This window comes from Brachyhypopomus gauderio, chromosome 10 (genome assembly GCF_052324685.1).
Source record: "Brachyhypopomus gauderio isolate BG-103 chromosome 10, BGAUD_0.2, whole genome shotgun sequence".
In the NCBI taxonomy this organism is placed as follows: domain Eukaryota; kingdom Metazoa; phylum Chordata; class Actinopteri; order Gymnotiformes; family Hypopomidae; genus Brachyhypopomus; species Brachyhypopomus gauderio.
Genome location: NC_135220.1, coordinates 16,807,977 through 16,826,620, shown reverse-complemented (window position 1 = coordinate 16,826,620; position 18,644 = coordinate 16,807,977). Strand labels below are relative to the sequence as shown.

At 44.5% G+C, this 18,644-nt stretch overlaps 1 protein-coding gene and 1 long non-coding RNA gene across 3 annotated transcripts; one reads left to right on the top strand and one right to left on the bottom strand.

Moving 5' to 3' along the window:
* Positions 1-1,472: 1,472 nt before the first annotated feature.
* Positions 1,473-7,110, bottom strand: zpld1a (zona pellucida-like domain containing 1a). Of its 2 annotated transcripts, XM_077018320.1 has the most exons (10): positions 7,005-7,110; positions 6,659-6,879; positions 5,510-5,691; positions 4,781-4,853; positions 4,364-4,461; positions 2,873-2,953; positions 2,473-2,644; positions 2,192-2,294; positions 1,944-1,973; positions 1,473-1,648 (listed from the first exon to the last, which is right to left on the bottom strand). In XM_077018320.1, exons 1-10 carry the CDS (start codon positions 7,108-7,110, stop codon positions 1,473-1,475), a joined length of 1,242 nt encoding a protein of 413 aa, XP_076874435.1. The 2 variants fall into 2 exon arrangements, with proteins under 2 accessions (XP_076874435.1, XP_076874436.1); XM_077018321.1 differs by lacking the exon at positions 2,873-2,953.
* Positions 7,111-14,332: 7,222 nt separating this feature from the next.
* LOC143525748 (uncharacterized) lies at positions 14,333-18,268 on the top strand. Its single transcript, XR_013133721.1, has 3 exons — positions 14,333-14,652; positions 14,820-15,057; positions 17,481-18,268. It is a non-coding gene; the product is annotated as an uncharacterized LOC143525748 (long non-coding RNA).
* The last annotated feature ends 376 nt before the right edge of the window (positions 18,269-18,644 follow it).

Below are 18,644 nucleotides of genomic sequence, written 5' to 3'. Positions count from 1 at the left end.
TGTGGCAGGTGAGGCAGGTGTGGCAGGTGTGGCAGGTGTGGCAGGTGAGGCAGGTGTGGCAGGTGAGGCAGGTGAGGCAGGTGTGGCAGGTGTGGCAGGTGTGGCAGGGGAGGCAGGTGTGGCAGGTGTGGCAGGTGAGGCAGGTGTGGCAGGTGTGGCAGGTGAGGCAGGTGAGGCAGGTGTGGCAGGTGAGGCAGGTGAGGCAGGTGTGGCAGGTGAGGCAGGTGTGGCAGGTGTGGCAGGTGTGGCAGGTGTGGTCTGACTCTCTCATGAAGAAGAACGAGGTGCAGCTGAGACTTGTAGTGTTTTCAAGTGGAAAGCAGATGCAACGTGACTCAAGGATGCAGGTGTATGAGTTACCAATCACCCCAACAGTGAAGGATGTAGGTGTATGAGTTACCAATCACCCCAACAGTGAAGGATGCAGGTGTATGAGTTACCAATCACCCCAACAGTGAAGGATGTAGGTGTATGAGTTACCTATCACCTCTACAGTGAAGGATGTAGGTGTATGAGTTACCTCTAGCCCCAACAGTGAAGGATGTAGGTATATGAGTTACCTATCCCCCCAACAGATAAGGATGCAGGTGTATTATATACCTATACCCCAGCAGTGAAGGATGCAGGTGTATGAATTACCTATACCCTCAACAGTGAAGGATGTAGGTGTTTGAGTTATCTATACCCCTCAACAGTGAAGGATGTAGGTGTTTGAGTTACCTATCCCCTCAACAGTGAAGGATGTAGGTGTATGAGTTATCTATACCCTCAACAGTGAAGGATGCAGGTGTATGAATTACCTATCCCCTCAACAGTGAAGGATGTAGGTGTATGAGTTATCTATACCCTCAACAGTGAAGGATGTAGGTGTTTGAGTTACCTATCCCCTCAACAGTGAAGGATGTAGGTGTATGAGTTATCTGTACCCTCAACAGTGAAGGATGTAGGTGTTTGAGTTATCTATACCCCCAACAGTGAAGGATGTAGGTGTTTGAGTTACCTATCCCCCCAACAGTGAAGGATGTAGGTGTATGAGGTACCTATCCCCCCAACAGTGAAGGATGTAGGTGTTTGAGTTATCCATACCCCCAACAGTAAAGGATGTAGGTGTTTGAGTTACCTATGCCCTCAACAGTGCTCCTATGAATGGTCACAATACCTCTATCATCCTTGCTATGCAGTCAGTGCATCTGTGGTGATTGTAGGTTTGTTTACAAGAGCCCAGCAAGCTGAAATTCATGAACTGTATTCAAAAGTAAACAGGAATTATGACAAATTTCACTTTGAGACTTTAATGTTATTAACTGGTTTATGGCAATGATGTTTAAAGGTAAAATTTCAACATGCATACCTGTAAGCTGTGTGTGTGTGTGTGTGTGTGTGTGTGTGTGTGTGTGTGTGTGTGTGTGTGTGTGTGTGTGTGTGTGTGTGTGTGTGTGTGTGTGTGTGTGTGTGTGTGTGTGTGTGTGTGTTTAGCTGAAAACAGGGTTGTGGGCCCCTGACAGTGGACCTGGAGAAGGCCATCTCCCCTTCAGAAGTGTGAGTGAGAAGATGAAGAAGCACATACTCATCACAGCGAGGATGACGATGCCCGAAATGAGAGCGCTCGTTACTGCGTTCATGCTGAACGGAGCGCTGTGTAGTTGAGCTGAGATGCACAAAACACACACATGCACAGCATGAGACAGACTGGAACCATGACACAGGGGTCAAACTCCATTACTTCAGCATGCTGCTTATGTCTATTATTATTAATTTCCTGCACACTCCTCTACACTGCCTCAGTTTTCAGGCTCAATCCCTCATCTATCCAAATCCATCCATCCAATCCCTCGTCTATCCAGAGAGCAGGTAGAGCTTTGCCCATCCTACATCAGGAAGTGCAAAACTCTGAGAGTTACGGCTAAGGCTTTGCATTAGAAAAACAGAGGAAGAGCGCTTACCCAGCTCAGAGTTATTGGCTGAAGTTTCATCTGTAGAGGGGAATGACAGGACCATTTAAGTGGGATGACAGAAAATCCCCACGCGACCCTACAGGCCCACGAACATTACCAGCATCCCCATCATTTGTCCTAGATGCCTTTCCTATATATGCAGTACATTGCAGATTGAATAAGCTGTTTGGACAGACTTGGTCGCGTGACAAATCTCAGGATGAATGGGTGTGTATGAGGGAGCGGGGGTTTCTTACCACTCCTGGTGATGATTGGACCAGCAGTCATAACAGCATTCCCAGACGTCGCGTGAGAGTCTGCAGTCTCCAGCACATTCCGTCTCTTCTGCTTTCCACAGATCTGTTTGAGAAGAAGGTGTTCGCCAATCTTCTACGTACTCCTCCAATCGGACGTTACACTATTAATTAGACTTTACAGTTGAACTTATACTGTCATACTTAGAATTCTTATTCTTATATTTAAGAATTTCTGCAGCATGGCATTAGTCTTTAATACGCAGTTGATGGTGCGATCGTACTGGTACGAGCAGGGGGCAGTCGTCAGCAGGGCAGAGCTTAGTCACGCAGTGAAGGAACACGGTGGACATCTTCTGGTTCTTGTGCTTCACGAAGCGAAACACTTCGAAAGAGAAGCGTCCCATCTGACTCTTGCCGTTCTCAAACACCGTCGTCTGGGGGTCCTTGTCGCATCTGATCCAGAGGCACAATAGGGTCAGCTGCGGCTTACACACACACACACACGCACACACACACACGCACACACACACACACACACACACACACACACACGCACGCACGCACGCACGCACGCACACGCACGCACACGCACGCACACACACACACACACACACACACACACACACACACACACACACACACGCACTGCTGTTCATGAGACATTACAGAACACAGAATTACCCCACAAAAAGGTCATAACGAAGGAGGTCGTTGGGGTTTCCAGAGGGCGTGGTGTAGCAGTAATCCATCCACACGTTCCACCTATTGGGCACAGCAGACATGGATCAGAGACACTAAAACTCAGACATAAACATGCACAAGGTTTGTGTCCCTCGTACAAATCTCAGGTCTCGTGTGTGGTCCTTTCGCACCGTGGCCTGTTGGCCGTTACTCTCCGGTGTTGTGTAATGGTGCCTTGCCCTTTCCAGCACTGAGTCAGGTTGCACTATTGTGATCTTTAGTGCATAAATGTGGAATGCGATAAGGGTGAAAGGTTGATTTGAAGACAGACCCACACGTTACCTGCTGCACATCTAAAAACACGCATACGTCTCACCAGAACATTTTGTGCCTCTCGTTTTACCCACCCTGAACAAGCGGAGGGTGAGCGGCACAGGATGAATGCAGAATAGGGAGATGAGCAGAATGAAAACATAGAGAGGGCTTAGCAAAAAGAGAGGGATGGTATCAGATTGCTAGAAAGTAAGAGAGAAAAGTGATCTAGCCCAGGAAGACGAGACAAGCAAAGAGATTTAACGAGGTCACTAGAGTGAGAATGAAGGAGAGAGAGAGAAAGAGAGAGAGAGAGAGAAACACCTCAACTCACTGTTAAATACCTTCCAGCAGGTTTTATTTTCTTAAGACATGTTCAGTATTGCATGTTAAAACGAGCCCTATTCTAAACTATCATCTCTGCTTGCCGTGCCGTTCTGCTGAGTGTTGAGTCCTACCACAGGCACACCTCATTCTGTTATGCTTAATGAAGCACAAATTAGGTGATCACCTCAACCAAATCTTTTTTAACGATAAGATTGCCGACGTGAAGCCCAGGTGGATTTGAAGCCCAGGTGGAGAGCATTAAAGCATACTAAAACATTACCACCATGTTGTTGAATGAATATGAGATTGTTTTCTTGAACCCAGGTTAGAAAACACAGCATGTTGATGGTTTGTTTTTTCAAGTTAAATTATTACAACACAGAAATCTTAATTTCCTTAATTGCAAAGATAAGCTACATTCATGTTGCTTTACTGGTATACTGCCTTGGCAATACAGTAATTGAATGTGGTCATACCAATAAAGCTTAATGAACTGAATATCATATTATATATCATATTATTTTTCAATATAATATTATTGGAATGATACAGCACATACACCCCCCCCCCAGGTACATGCCACTGTATACATGTCGTTGTGGTGTTGATGTTGTCATGGTTACCCTGCCTCCTTGTTAGCCTGCCTTCTTCTCTTGTTCCTGCTTTATGAATGTGTGTATTTAAACCCTTGTGTTTTGCCCTGCATTGTCGGACTTTTAATGTTTTTGTTGAGATGTATCTGTCTTCACCGTAGTTGTCTTCACCATGGTTTGACTTCACGTAAATAAATTCTATCTTGCACCACTCTTTCCAGGGGGGTGTTTTCTGTTGTATATATATAATTTACATCACCTTCTGTCCAGGTTGGTGGCCTTCACGGCAGCAAACACGCGTGTCTTCAGAGTGAGGCCCGTCATGGGGATGGCCAGGAGAGGTGCGTATGTGGAGTCCTGCAGAACAGAAACAGCGTACTGATCATCATCCAGGACCAACTAGACCCACACACACTTCACTGGCACATAATACCTCCAACACCCGACTGTAAACACATACATAACACCCCATTGATTTCTTTTCTGCACTAAGGACTTGTGTGAGGAGGCACTGCCATGATCAATACCAGAGACCATCATGCAGATATTCTACATTGACAGCTTGAAGAAACCGCACAGCGTCCGATCAAATCAGGTCACAAATCAATGGAACACCAAAATCAGGTTTCTATAGAGTGCAGCTAAAACCCAGCAGTGAATGGAGGGAGATACTCACGTTGTAGAGCAGTAAGTTGAGCGTGCTCACAAACGTCCCGTTACTGTCCTTTACTGAAATGGCTGCAGCAGACCTACAAGAAGCAAAGCAGCTGCCTAATATGCTTATTTTATGACCACATTAAAGGCCAAAAGAGAAACTAGTATAACATTTCTGCTTATTTACTCTGTGAAATTCTCAGAATGAACCATGCCTTTAGTTCTTCTGTCTGCATTCAATGTCTTTAAATGTTTCATTTGTTAAAATATTAAATCCGTGCTCAAACATTGATATCACCAAGATTTTGCTTTTAACGATATTCATTAACATGCTGTAATTGGAGCATTGTGATGTCTAATTGGATCCTGTTACTGCTACTGACAAAACTGCTGTAGAAATTGATTAGATTTTTTACAGGGCTGGTGGCTCTAATCCTGTTACTACGGCTGTCTCATTCACTCCCCGCAATGTCACTCACTCTCACTGTTTGTTTATTAATATATACACATTTAATAGTTTCATTCGATATTGACAAGGTATGCAGATTAGATTAGATAATACCTTATTGATTTGTATATATCGAGAGAGAGAGAGAGAGAGAGAGAGATGTGTTAATATGTTCTCTTACATATGCATATCATCTTATATATCATATAAGAGAACATTTTAAAACATGTAGGTTTGCCATGACATTCCAATACCCAGGTCACAGCACAAGCACAACATAGCAGACGTGTGTGAGGTACTCACGATGCTAGCTGGGTGTTGTTCACTAGGTACTCCAGTGGGTAACTACAGCTGAATTTATAGAGCAGTCCGGGCAGGTAGCTGATGACCGTGGGAGGGTCAGGTGTGTCAATATACCCTGAAATACTCCCAATCTGGACCAATGAGAGGTTCCCATATGCATTGGGTCCATGAGCCGTGGACACCTGGACACACGCACACACATATTAACAGCTCTTCCTGGCTTCCTCTGTCCCTAAAGATATCACCTGCCCATCATACTTGAGCTAATGTACCAAAAGAGCACTAATCTCTAGGTCTAATCTCTAGGTCTAATCTCTAGGTTTAAACTCTACGTCTACTCTCTAGGACTAATCTCTAGGTATGTATGCCTATGTCAGCCCAGAGTCACTGTGATCACTGAACTGACACAAAAGTTCACATTACGGAGCAAAGGTCTCAATCTCCACATCTCACACTTTACTAGTTCCACATGCATTCAGTCTTGAACTCCATCTGTGCATTACGTGACTTGTACAGTGTTAGTTGGGTGACATAAATCCATATACATCTCATAACATATCCATATACATATATCCAATACATACATGGTCATTTGCCTGAACTACATACAACATTCTTCTTAGCAAAAAAAAAAAAAGCTTGAAACACAAAACACGAACATGAAAAACAAATAGAATAGCAGCCTTACAGCCTTATAGCCTTACAGCCTTTGAGCCTTACAGGCTTATAGCCTTACTGCCTAACAGGCTTACAGCCTTACAACCTTTCAGCCTTACAGCCTGCAGTCTGAGTCATAACCCACGAATCAGCACCTCCACTTTTGCGCTGTCCGAGTTTCCCTGCTCAAGCTCATCCGTTCATTACCAGCCAGGTTTTGATAGTGTGTCAGAGCAGGAAAACCTCCAAACTGTTCTGTGATCAGAGTTGTGCAAGCCATAGGTGACATTTCTGCCAATCCTCTCATCTTACATCACCAGGTAAAACCAGTGTGTTCCCATATGTACATTTGTCCCCACACTCAGCCTGATTAACATGGTCTCAGTGCTGAGCTTGAACAGGCCTGCTGTTTGTAGGTCAGTAGTCTCTTCCAGTGCGCACCAGCCCCAGTGAATGTAGTGAGGTCTTTTAGATCCCAAACAAGTGTCCTACCATAATTGAGTTTCCACAGGCCTCCAGTGAGCTGAGACTGATGCTGAACAGTACAACTGTAGGGAAGGTGTTGTTGTTAATGAACCCTCTGCAGTGGGCATCGCCGTGACGCCCGTTCAGGGCTAGATCAGTGTCGGTGTAGCCGGAAAATAGCACCGGACAGAAGTTGATCTTCAGCGTGATGGTCTGCACTCCACAGTACACGCTGACGTCACGCTCAGCTGCAGAAAGAACGTGCAGGTTCAGTGGTTCAACTTTTTTGTTATTATATATTTAGTACAAAAATCTGTAACAGACATTAAGAGTTATGAAGTGTAACAGGCTGGGAAGCACCTTATAAACTCACCAGGAAAACGGCTGTGAAAGTTGGCATCACAGTTGTATCCATTAAACTGTGCTTTAACTATCAATAATTTATATAACAGCAAAATAATCAGACACACACGATCCATGTCAGCACCTGGGAAAATCAATTTGTTAGTGATTCCTTTTCACTCAACAAATATTAAAATACAATGATAGATTTTTTTTCTTGCTCTCAAAGGGTATTTAATTAGCTCTCATTGTATCAAAATGCTTTTCTAGATTTTGTGAATGAGCAAATTGTAAAAAAAAATTTGTCAAAACAACATGAGAAAAATCCAACATGAGACAAAAGTCTGGGATAACCGCTGAATTTTCAACACATGTTCAGCCTTCATAACATCAACTCAGCAACTTCATTACATGAAAGGTTGTAGAATCCGGTTAGCATGATGATAAATGTAATTTCTTTCATCGCTGCAATTTTTGTTAGCATGTGGAAACCTTTATGAGGTTTTGAAATAACCGAATGACAAATGAGTTTAAGCCCTTGTGCTGGAGCCCATCAGCCTGTGTGCTGGTGACCCAGTCTGGGGGCCCGGGCCGAAGGACTCACCCGTTTCCCTGGCAGCCGAGGCGTCAGCGCTGCTCCCTGCACTCCGACCTGCGGCATGAGACTGACTGGGCTCACCTGGGCTCACCTGGGCCAGCAGCACCGCTAAACAAGTCCCGCTGTGGCTTTTGCACCACGGAAAAAAAAAATTAAGGCATAACGGTCTCATTATTCAGACGCGTCAACAATAAAAGAGCCGTCAAGAGGAGAAACATGGGAAAGTCGATCAAAAAGTGAATGTGTTATACAAATCCTTTCACAAGGCCGGAAACATGAGCGGGTTTTTGAAGTTTCCCACTCATATCCTTTCTGCTTGATCTCCCTGTGTCGGCGTTTGCAAGCAGGCCCCCTGCACCACATGGGGTCTACGCAGGGGGAATTATCTTTTCATCAGCCCTGGATCGCTGACTGAGACCGCCTTTCTGCGTGCCAGCATGAGCCGGCCCAGGCCCCAGAACCAGAGGCCACTTTAGGGTCTTTGTCCATGCCCACCTCAGTCAGCACATCTCCTGTCCCGCCCACGGTGACTCTGCCTGTCTGCTCCTGACCTCCCTGGCCCACTGGTCTCCTGCATGACCTGCATCATCCGAACGTATACAGGAACTCAGTGTCGCAGTAGGTTTGTGTGCATTGTTTAAATAGACTTGAAAACTATAATTGTTGTCCTTTGTTTCAGCTGTTTAACCTCAGCTGAAGAGTAAATGGTCGACATGCTGAATTCATTAATGAAGGAAGCATGAAATAATTGGAGGAAAAGAGGAAGTGATAGTTGGCTGCTAACACCTGGAAGATACATCAGCCATGATCCGAGGCCCTGAAAACTCCCTGAACTGCAGCTCCACCCTTGACTCCAGCTCCACCCTGGACTCAATCTCCAGCCCTTACATCCACATACATCATCCACATGTTTTTGCATCATAGAGTTTACTGAAAATTCACTTCCATTATAGGAACGTCTCCAAATCCTCACGTCTCCAAACCCTCACGTCTCCAAACCCTCACGTCTCCAAACCCTCACGTCTCCAAACCCTCACGTCTCCAAACCCTCACGTCTCCATCCCCTCACATCTTCCATCCTTCCCAGCTGTCACAGGGCAAATATGTCAGGCCCTGCTTCCTTTGGTCAGGATGTACCTCATCGTGATGGACCTCATCGTGTGATCACGCCTGGAATGGAGACCAGGAAAAGGGGCTTTGCTGACATGCAGTGTCCTATGTGTAAGATAGCCATCATCATTTAGGCAGCTCCTGCAAATAAATCAATGAATGAATGAAAGTTACATTTATATATCGCCTGTCAATAAACCCAAGGTTGCTTTACGGTCAACGCAGGCACAACCCTTTACACCCAGCCACACACACAGCGCACTCTCCTCTCTCAAATGTCACTCTTTGATTTCTCCCACTTTTATTGATCTATATGTCTTTATCTACAAGCCTGGCCATAGATGTGCTGTGCATTGGTGTGATCAGGGGAGAGGCAGGCGGATCACATCCGCCGCACAGGTCAGGGGGCGGGGCTCTGAGGAGGAGGCACTGTACCCGGCCGCACTCACACCCTCTACAGCGGGAGCTGGACCAGACATTCAACAATGGGAAAACCAGAACATGCTGGCCTCTAAGTACTAGAGAAACTTTTTGTATGGTTTTAGAAAAAAATAGATATATCAATGAATCATTGATGCTTTTATGCATAGAAAGCCTGTTCTTAATAACTCATAACAAGATTCTTAACAACGTAAATAAAGTGTATTTAAAACATGTTTGGATAAAAAATATTTAAGGCATATCCAACAGAATGAGTCACTATAGTCAGTATGTACAGATACGTTGCTAGTTGACACATTTCAAATTTTCCAGAGCTGGCTAGCTAAAAACAAAGAAGAGTGGATTCTTCTAGAGAAAACTCTTCTAATGATAGCTCCTTCACACCTGGATTCACATCTGGAAAAAAAAAATTCCACATATAAGATCCACCCACATGCATTGAGACAGTCATTAATCATTATGCTTTTCAAGACACGCAGGATCCCTGACTTTGGCTTAATAAAGTCTCATTCATTTTAATTATTCTAAATAAGAAGTCCATCAAGTCTACTTCACTGAGAGTAGCACCAGCCATACTGATTTTGTGGAAATAATGAATATTTAAATGATCCAGTCAGGGCATCCTGCAGAACTGACATGGTGTACAAAGACTTCATTGTGTATTCAGTTGAAGTTCACTTCACACAGAGCTGAACCACATCATTATGGTCCCTCTTGCTGTTTTCTACTGAACTCTTAAGTGTGTGATTTTCTCTAACTGCACTGTCACAAAGGAACGAATTTTGTTTTGTTAAATTATCAAATGGGGAATAGACTGTTTCGTGGCTTCGTTTTTTCATATCATTACTTTTTTTAAACTTTCCAAAGAAAATATACAACAAAAGAAGAAAAAGCAAGACATGCCGTGAGTCACAGTTTCCTTACAGGCAATGCATGTCACAGTTTCCATACATGTAGTGTGTGTCACACCACAAAAGCACAACAGGCATGACAGGTACTATGATAAAAGCACTATGTGGACTTCCTCAGATTCTGCATTTACTGCACACCTGACCAGTAGAACCTCTCCACCTTTTTTCCAACCAGATGATACCCTACTGTCTTTCTTAATAGGGTATGTGTAATTATTATCTTTGTGTGAGTCATAGTTTGGTGAAACATCATGGCTAGGTGTCAGATCTGTGACACAAGGCTTGGAAGAAGATTCCTCCCAAAAGTCTGGTTGTTGTAGCCACCAACAAAACACAGCGGCTCTTTGGGGAGGTTCTAGGGGACCACTTAGATAAACAGTGCAAGCTCTCATATTTCATAAACTATTTCGCTAAGTAAATCAAGTATGCTAATGCAGTCTCCATTTTGTTGATTGGGTATTTATTTAACTTTTTTTAAACACACCCGTATCGTAGGTTAAGCACAGCAGTGAGCACTAAGTGAAAGTGGAAGAGGGAAAGTGGTGGATAATACATATAAATCCATCTAAAAGTGACACAAAAGCACCTACTTCCTTGTTTCAGCCTCTCATTTGTCTATCACATACTTAGAAAAGGCTGGTGAAGCAGAGACACTCTGTGACTACAACTCCCTCATGGCCCAGATCCCAGCAAGAAATCCATGGTCTTGTAAGCAATGATTCAGCCCTTCTAAAAGGCCTGAAATATTGTGCCTTAGCAAGACATTCCCTCCCTCCCACACTTAAATGAGCAACTTGGCTTGTGTGTTTCAGATTCTAATTTGCAAAAATCATAGTTATTTTGGTATGGTAAAGCACTCTTACCATACCTCTGTTGTGTTTAACTGTGCAAGGGGATTAGATAGCATACAAGATCAATGACATCATGACCATGGAAATATATGGTTCTAACTGACTTTTTTTTTATATTAGTTTATTATAAATATACTATTGAATATACATGTGAAATTACACAAAGGCTAATTCAAATACATTTGTATTGGTTTTTAAAGCAGTTCAAACAATCACTTATTTAGGATTTTTTTTTGCTTGGGCTGTGTTCACTGACTGATCACTGTTTGAAACATGTATCCAGAAATCATATATGTTATTTCCAGTAGGTTGGCAAATGAAACAGTTTGCAGGATCGCTGGTTGTCTGTTAGGTTATTGCTAGTTTAAAAATAATAATAAGTAGTAGTTGGAGTAAGACATTGTAGCAAACTAGGTCTTATAGAATTAAATAAAACCTTTTTGCAACCGTTTTGTCATTGCTAATACCAGAGAAACAGAATAGAACTTTTGGAATCCGTCATATGCATCTGGACTTCTCCCTTTAGTTCTAACATGCTTTTAGGTGGGCAACACCCAGAATGCCAAGGCCCACGCCCAAAAGACCTTTCAAACATGTGGATGTTGAAAATTAAAAAGAGAATTTAACGCTATGCTTCCACACCTACTATGAATCTTCCTTGCTGTCTTAATTCTTATTTTCGTGGTTGCACAGCGTCTACGATTGGCTTGGCCATCTGTCTGAAGGCTGTTTTATGCAGGATATGCGTCTGAGCTCATGTCTATTAACAGCTGAACATCTGTTTTGATCATATACCCAAGATCATACCCAAGAGAATTAACACAGTTAAAAATCAGGACTGAGCATGTGAAATTCAGGTGCTTGGGTTGGCTGATTCAGTAGGACTACCCAGTATTATTTAGGAGGAAGGCTCTGAGTTCTGCTTGGTGCATATGTATTATAAAATCTAGATGACTCAGGAACTTGGAATCTGTGATAGAGTTCGTGCACTGGAAGAGAGAGCATGTTGTACTGAGGAGAGCCCCATTGTCTGTGTCTGAGAGAGAGAGGCTTCAGTCTGAGCAGACAGGGACAGTGCACATGGATCCCAGGTGGCAGAAAGCATTGTTTATATATGAAACACAAGCCACATGTATTCAGAGCACAGGAATACACCTTCTCAGGGGCTGCCCATATCTGTAACACACACACACACACACACACACACACACACACACACACACACACACACACACACACACACACACACACACACACACACACTAACTCTGTAATACATAGCGTATAGGGCTAGCCCTGTAGCAGACTTTGTGTGAATTCTAAAGCAGTTAGGGGATATAATCTGAGGGAGTGTTCATCAATCAAAGATTTCTTCACATTATTCACTCTGCTATTCATGAATTTTGCAGAAGTGATGACTTTTCATCACGCTGTGTTTAAAAATTAAACATGAACACTGAATCATTCCATTAATATTCTGCAGTCATACTTTTATCCAATTTCCACTGTTTGTGGATTATTTACCTTCGGTTTGCGGTAGAGGGTGTCCTACTGAGAGATATGAATGGTGCTTCACAATGACACCGTTTGATAAATTTTGTGAGATGTTGTGGCAGCATATTGCCCCCTAGTGGCGACGCTTATTAATGCGCTGTCTGCCTCCATAATCACACTGACGCGTGTGCTTCTATCTGGCCCATTTATGCAGCCTTATTTCCTCCTGAAACAAAACAGTGTGTTGGCATTGTGTTTCAGTAACGCATCTCTCTTACATCCACACACTTGTGTCCACTTCCTTTTCGGCCCGGGGCAGAATTTCCAATGCTCAGCCTCTGATCAGGTTCCGGTAAACAGTTCATTTTCACCTGTTCTAATCTCCGCTCATTCTGAACCTCCTTCCTAGCATGCAATGCACTGGAGATATAAAATAACAAAGTGCAAATGATATGATAGGGTTTGAATGAATGAAGTTACATTTGTATAGCGCGTTTCTCAGAGCTCAACGAAGCTTTACGATGTTTTTAATCCAATCAACACACTGGGGCATATATGGATGGTATTTTTAAAAGCAATACTGTGTGAACATCAGTAGCAATTAATGCATATAAACACAATATGGTACCAAGCACAGTGCAAGGTTAGCTGCCCCAGTTAATATGCATAATCCTGAATGTATTAATATAATGAGATGGCTTACAGATCTTAAACAGCTAACGAGGGAATATATATATTTAAGCGTTGAACACATAGAACAAATAATGCGGTATGTTTGTCACAAGTGTCATGATGAAGACAGCAGTGGTATTTAAGCTGTAAGCGTTACAGAATTAACTGTAAGTATGTAAGCATACTGTTTTTTAGAAATGTTAACAGTTTGCCCCAGACCATCGTTATTTGCTGCTACATTCATAAATGCTACTTAAGTCAACGCTTAATGCTACTTAAGTCAAGTGTTTCCTTCATATCTGGAAATATGCTCAAAGGATTAAGGGTAGATTGGTGCATTCTTGAGAGATTGTCTTATACATCGAGTCACTTGAATCAATCAGTCTCTCTCTCTCTCTCTCTCTCTCTCTCTCTCTCTCTCTCTCTCTCTCTCTCTCTCTCTCTCTCTCTCACACACACACACACACACACACACACACACACACACACACACACATCCTAAGTGATGTTTCTTATATCACGTCTCTGGTGCTCGTATAGTTGTATCTTCCTTCACACAAAACCCCATGTGAATGTATGAAATGCGTAGATGCGTACTTTGGCCACCAGGTGTCTCCCTTTTCGGTCATTATGCATAAGCGTTACATTAACTTCATGCAAAACTCATGATATCAGCGTTTTAGTCCTTCAGTTTTGTAAGAGATCAGTTTCGTTTAAAACAATATCAAATAAAATAATGTATTATAATTTATTTTACCATGAGAAAATATATTTAAACCTAAATGTGTGAAAATGACAATTGACATATTCCTACAACACGTATTCCCTAGGATCGTATTCCCTAGGAATCTCTAGCAGCTTAACCATTTAACCATTCCTGTTGATCGTCTATAACCTGCACCTGTTATGAGAGGTTCATACTTCAGTTCTCCATTACTTTGTTGGGGAATAATTGTTTATTATATTTTAATTATTTATTTCGTATCGCAAAACATGTCGTTTAAAATCCTTTATAGGCTTTACGTTTGCAACTGTATTTTATCTGAACGATTCGCAATTGTACAATTCACGCTTCCATAGTAAAAGATCTTTTTATTATCATCTTCCGATTGCTCTTATGCATGCCCCAGTATTTTTGCACTGGCTGCAAAATGTTCAACATAACATAATATTGTAAAACCTATTTTTGGTAGAAAGATATCTGTCACATGCACTGACTTATTCAGTAGCGGAACTGGTGAACGGTGCCAAGCAACTGTACAAGCGGGGAGAGCCGAGACGCCATATTGGATCGACTGGGCCGTGGTGAACGTTGCCTGTATGTCCTTTACAAAAGTTTTGAGCCAACATGGCGTCCCATCGCGCGGACCACACAGCATCCACACAAACCTTGGGAGGTTCCAGTGAGAAGAGGAAACACACCCGCCATTTTCCTACGAGCCTCCAGTCCTTTTAAACCCAGCGAGGGGGAGGCGAGCAGGGAAAGGACAGACACTCGGGAGGGAAGTTAGAAAGACGGGAGGGAGCTAGTCGGCAGGACGGCGCGCAGCGGAGGGTTGAGAGAAAGGTTGTGAGAGGAGCGCTTTGAAGACCAGCCCTTTGGTATGTAGCCAGCCCCGGTACCGCCCAATTACCGTCTCTCGTGTGAAACACACAGAACAAACTTCATTCACGGCGTTTCGTAGCCGTGCGGAGCTACCAAGCCCACAAGGTTTCATTCGTCTGATTTTTTCTTCCACTTTCCCCCCCCCGTTCGTTGTTTTTTCCAGCAGCGTTAGTCCGGTGTCGGAACGGTGGACGGCTCGGAGGACGGCAGAACCGCCGCTGGGTTGAACAGATAATACTGTGTGCTCGGGTGTTTGCGCCTGACCGTGAAGATGTCTGGACAAAGCATAACGGACAGGATAACTGCGGCGCAGCACAGCGTGACCGGTTCCGCCGTGTCCAAAACGGTGTGCAAGGCGACCACGCACGAGATCATGGGGCCCAAAAAGAAACATTTGGACTGTAAGTATGAGCGAATACGGGTGTGTGTTCGCCCGCGTACTGGAGGGTGAACCGTCTGCTCTGCGCGCATCGGTTCGGAACCGAGGCCTAAGCTCTCGCTTATATTCTTCGTTGTGTTTACGGGGAGTCCTGCACCCCTTCTCCCCCCACCCTGCACCCCTTCTCCCCCCACCCTGCACCCCTTCTCCCCCCGACACCCCCCACCCTGCACCCCGACACCCCCCACCCTGCACCCCGACACCCCCACCCTGCACCCCTGCTCCCATCCAGGGTGCCGCGCCGGACGCATGTTGAACACTGCTGTCATCTTCGGGGAGTTTGCGATACCGGTGGCTGCACGATTGGCGAGCAGGAGTAACTTGCTTTGGCTGGCCTTGTGATCGTTTAATGATTAAACTACTTTGCAAATAATTAACCATATTCAAATGAGAGTCCATCTGTTGCCTAATTGGGACACTTCTGCTTAGAGTGTTCTGTAATACTGGTGGGGTGAGGTCGCTTAGAAAGATGTTTGATCTGGAGCTGATTTAGGTGTGATGTTTAGGGGTTTTTTTGCTACTAATTTAGCTTGTTGTAAGTTATTACCTTAACTTGTGGTCTTTTTTTGATAACACATGTAACTAAACCCATTGAGGATAAATGGTTTGATGGATTGCAAGTTCTAGTGAAGATTCAATAGGGTTAGTATACAGATCGACGTCGTCTTGCTTTTGAATTATTGTTCCAATTATATACAGACTTTCACAATATCTAAATAAAGAGGGAATTTTAGTTGTAGTTGGATTACTAGTGAATAATGAATATGCTGTCAGTAAGCTCTTTCAAGCTGTGAAAACCTCATCTACACATGACTGAAGCTATTTTGACTCTGTGAGGGTTATTTATTCTCATTATACTCTCTTCACGTGTTGTGGACAGGTTTAGAGCTGATCACTGTCCCCCACATGTCTTGCTGTCTGCAAAGAGACGTTCATGAGTCTGTATCCCTTGGTGAGAGACAATGTTTCAGGTCATTCTGGAGACAGGGTTGGAGTCTGAGTCTGTCTGTCTGACTCCCCCCTCCCTCTCTCTCTCTCTCTTTCGCTCTCTCTCTCTCACAGAGAGAAACAGAGGGCTTTCCACATTACCAGCCCATTGGTAGACATTGCTTATTTACCTCCAGTCTCTTGCTTCAGAGACTCTGGCCCCGTAACCCTGATTTCCTGCAGAGATCTTATTTTTAGCCATCGCTCCATAATAAGACATGGCATGTGTGGTGATAGGCTGGTTTGAAAGTGGTGAGGTGTTCTCGGCTGATAAAGTATGGTATACCAGTATATATCTACTGGTAAGTCTGAACTAAACTGTAGTGAAGTTCTGGTTCAAACAAGAACCTCACCGAACTGTTGGAGGGTTCTGGAGCTCAAGTTTGGTCAGGTTGAGAGTCCGGCAACAGTCCAGCTCACATGCGTGAGTCTGCCATGTGGAGCAAACCGGGACGGCTGAGGAACGTGGCAAGAGCTGTAGGTATTTCAGGACAGCAGTGAGCCCTGTGCCGAAGTTTCCTCTGGGTCAAAAATAACATCTCGCCCCCCACCCTACCCCCGTTTGATTTGTACATTAGATATGGCTGCGGCTTTCTCCCATGGTCCTTTGCTTTAGGTGGGGTTGGGTTTCCGCAATAGGGAGAGGCATTCCTCATAACCTCCTCTGTGACTGAATGAGCAGCCAGCTGAAAAATGCCCTCCAATTGTTTCAGTGTTTTCTCTGGAAGTCGTTTCAGTCGAGACACGTTGTCCTAGGTCAGACGCCCGTGTTACGACACCCACCACCATCGGTGCACGGCTTTGGTCTTGGTTTGGGTGCCGGTAAAGTTTTTATAAGTTTGCTTTCACTGAACGGGTGCTCACTTGGTAAACCGTTCTGTCGGCTTTGATGGCCATTGAGTCAGAGAGCCAGTCTGGTCAGCTGATCCTACCTCAGACTTTGACCTTTGAAGTGACATCATCTTGAATCATCACCTGGTGTAGTCTGAATGCGTTTGTGCTGTGGCGGCCTGTAGCTCATGACTTCCGTTTAAGCTGTTTAGTCTGTTTCCCTTTAGTGAGTGGAGTTGATTTTTAGTGCCTTGTCTTTTCTTGGATGCATAGAAATTAAGTAACGGGTGATTCCAAAGGTTATGACCTCTGACTTCTCATATGCTGATTTAGTCCTCATGGTACTGATGCTAGCAGTGTTTAGGTCAGCCCAGCTCCAGTCCTAGAGTGCAAATCCATGGTGAACTCTGACCCTAAATTTTGAGCATTCCTATGGGCAGGTGTACAACGTAAATTGTCAGGTCAGTGTCAGGCCAAAAACGCAACACCTGGCAGGCCCTATGGGATTTTGTTTTTATTAGTTAGTTTCTAAAAGGCTCAGCGAAAAGCTTTCATCTCTCTTTGCAGTTCCATGGAAGGAGCAGGTGAACAAGCTCGTATCCTGACGTGCAGGAGATGCGTCTGTTTCCTGGAATGTTCGGATTGTGTCATGGCTCCTTGCATAAGCACCTCAATGACACGAAAGCCCAAATCTTCCAAAAACATGATGGGCTTTCAGGAGGGATCTTGGACCGTGCTGGATCTACAGAAATCCCAGTATCTCCTCTGTCCACGGTGCGTCTGTCGTGGCTTTACTATAATGCTACACCAGAGACCAGATGAGCGTGCTGCCACTCATGGTGGCGTCGCGATAGGACTGTGGCGGTGCTGTTGGGGCGTCGTCATGGCGCCCGGCTCCCTCCCGTCATGCTTCATGGCCGGGCCTTCCTACGTTTGACTCTGGCTTCTCGCTCATAAGATTGCCTTCTGGTCTGGAAGCACGCTTCCTGGAAACAGCTGAGATGGTTGGCTGAACTGAACTTTTGTGAGTGAACTCCTAGCGTCTGGGGAGCGACGCTCTCACCCGCAAACCATGTGGAACGGGAATCTCGGAGCTCCGTGACGGAGCTATCGGATGGCTCCGTCCGTCTGGAGCTCGCTCGAGTGTCCTTGCAGTTGCTCGTAGAAGAAGTCGTGTGGTTTTAACTCTTCGTTTCTGTTTGTGGTGTCAGTGGGGCAGCAGCTTTAGTGAACAGCACATTTGAATAATTCAAAGTAGAAAAGCGCCTACAGCGAAACCCGGGGAATTAATGGAGCCGCTACAACAGGGAAGATCACAGGGTGGAGGTGGTTGCGGGTGGAGGTGGTTGCGGGTGGAGGTGGTTGCGGGTGGAGGTGGTTCTTCTACTCCTGGTGAATGCTGATGACGTGTGTGTGTGTGTGTGTGTGTGTGTGTGTGTGTGTGTGTGTGTGTGTGTGTGTGTGTGTGTGTGTGTGTGTGTGTGTGTGTGTGTGTGTGTGTGTGTGTGTGTGTGTGTGTGTGTGTGTGTGTTCCAGTAACTCCCAGTGCCGGCTTTATCTGGGTGTCTATGGAATGATTTCCTGGGTATAAATTAGGTCTCATTGTTGCAGTGCTAATACCGATCTCTATGGCCAAGTGTTCTTTTAGTCACATAGATGCTCTTTGTCTGGCTGAATGTCCATATGATGCCAGTGATACCTGCTCTGAATTCCTCCTGGTGACTGCCGTGT

Excerpts from the sequence above, each read along its gene's own strand:
- zpld1a (XM_077018320.1), bottom strand. The coding sequence starts at position 7,110 with ATGGATCGTGTGTGTCTGATTATTTTGCTGTTATATAAATTATTGATA. Across the intron at positions 6,880-7,004 it reads CTTTCACAGCCGTTTTCCTG|CTGAGCGTGACGTCAGCGTG; the intron begins GTGAGTTTATAA and ends TTCTTTCTGCAG. Across the intron at positions 4,854-5,509 it reads AACAACACCCAGCTAGCATC|GTCTGCTGCAGCCATTTCAG; the intron begins GTGAGTACCTCA and ends TGCTTCTTGTAG.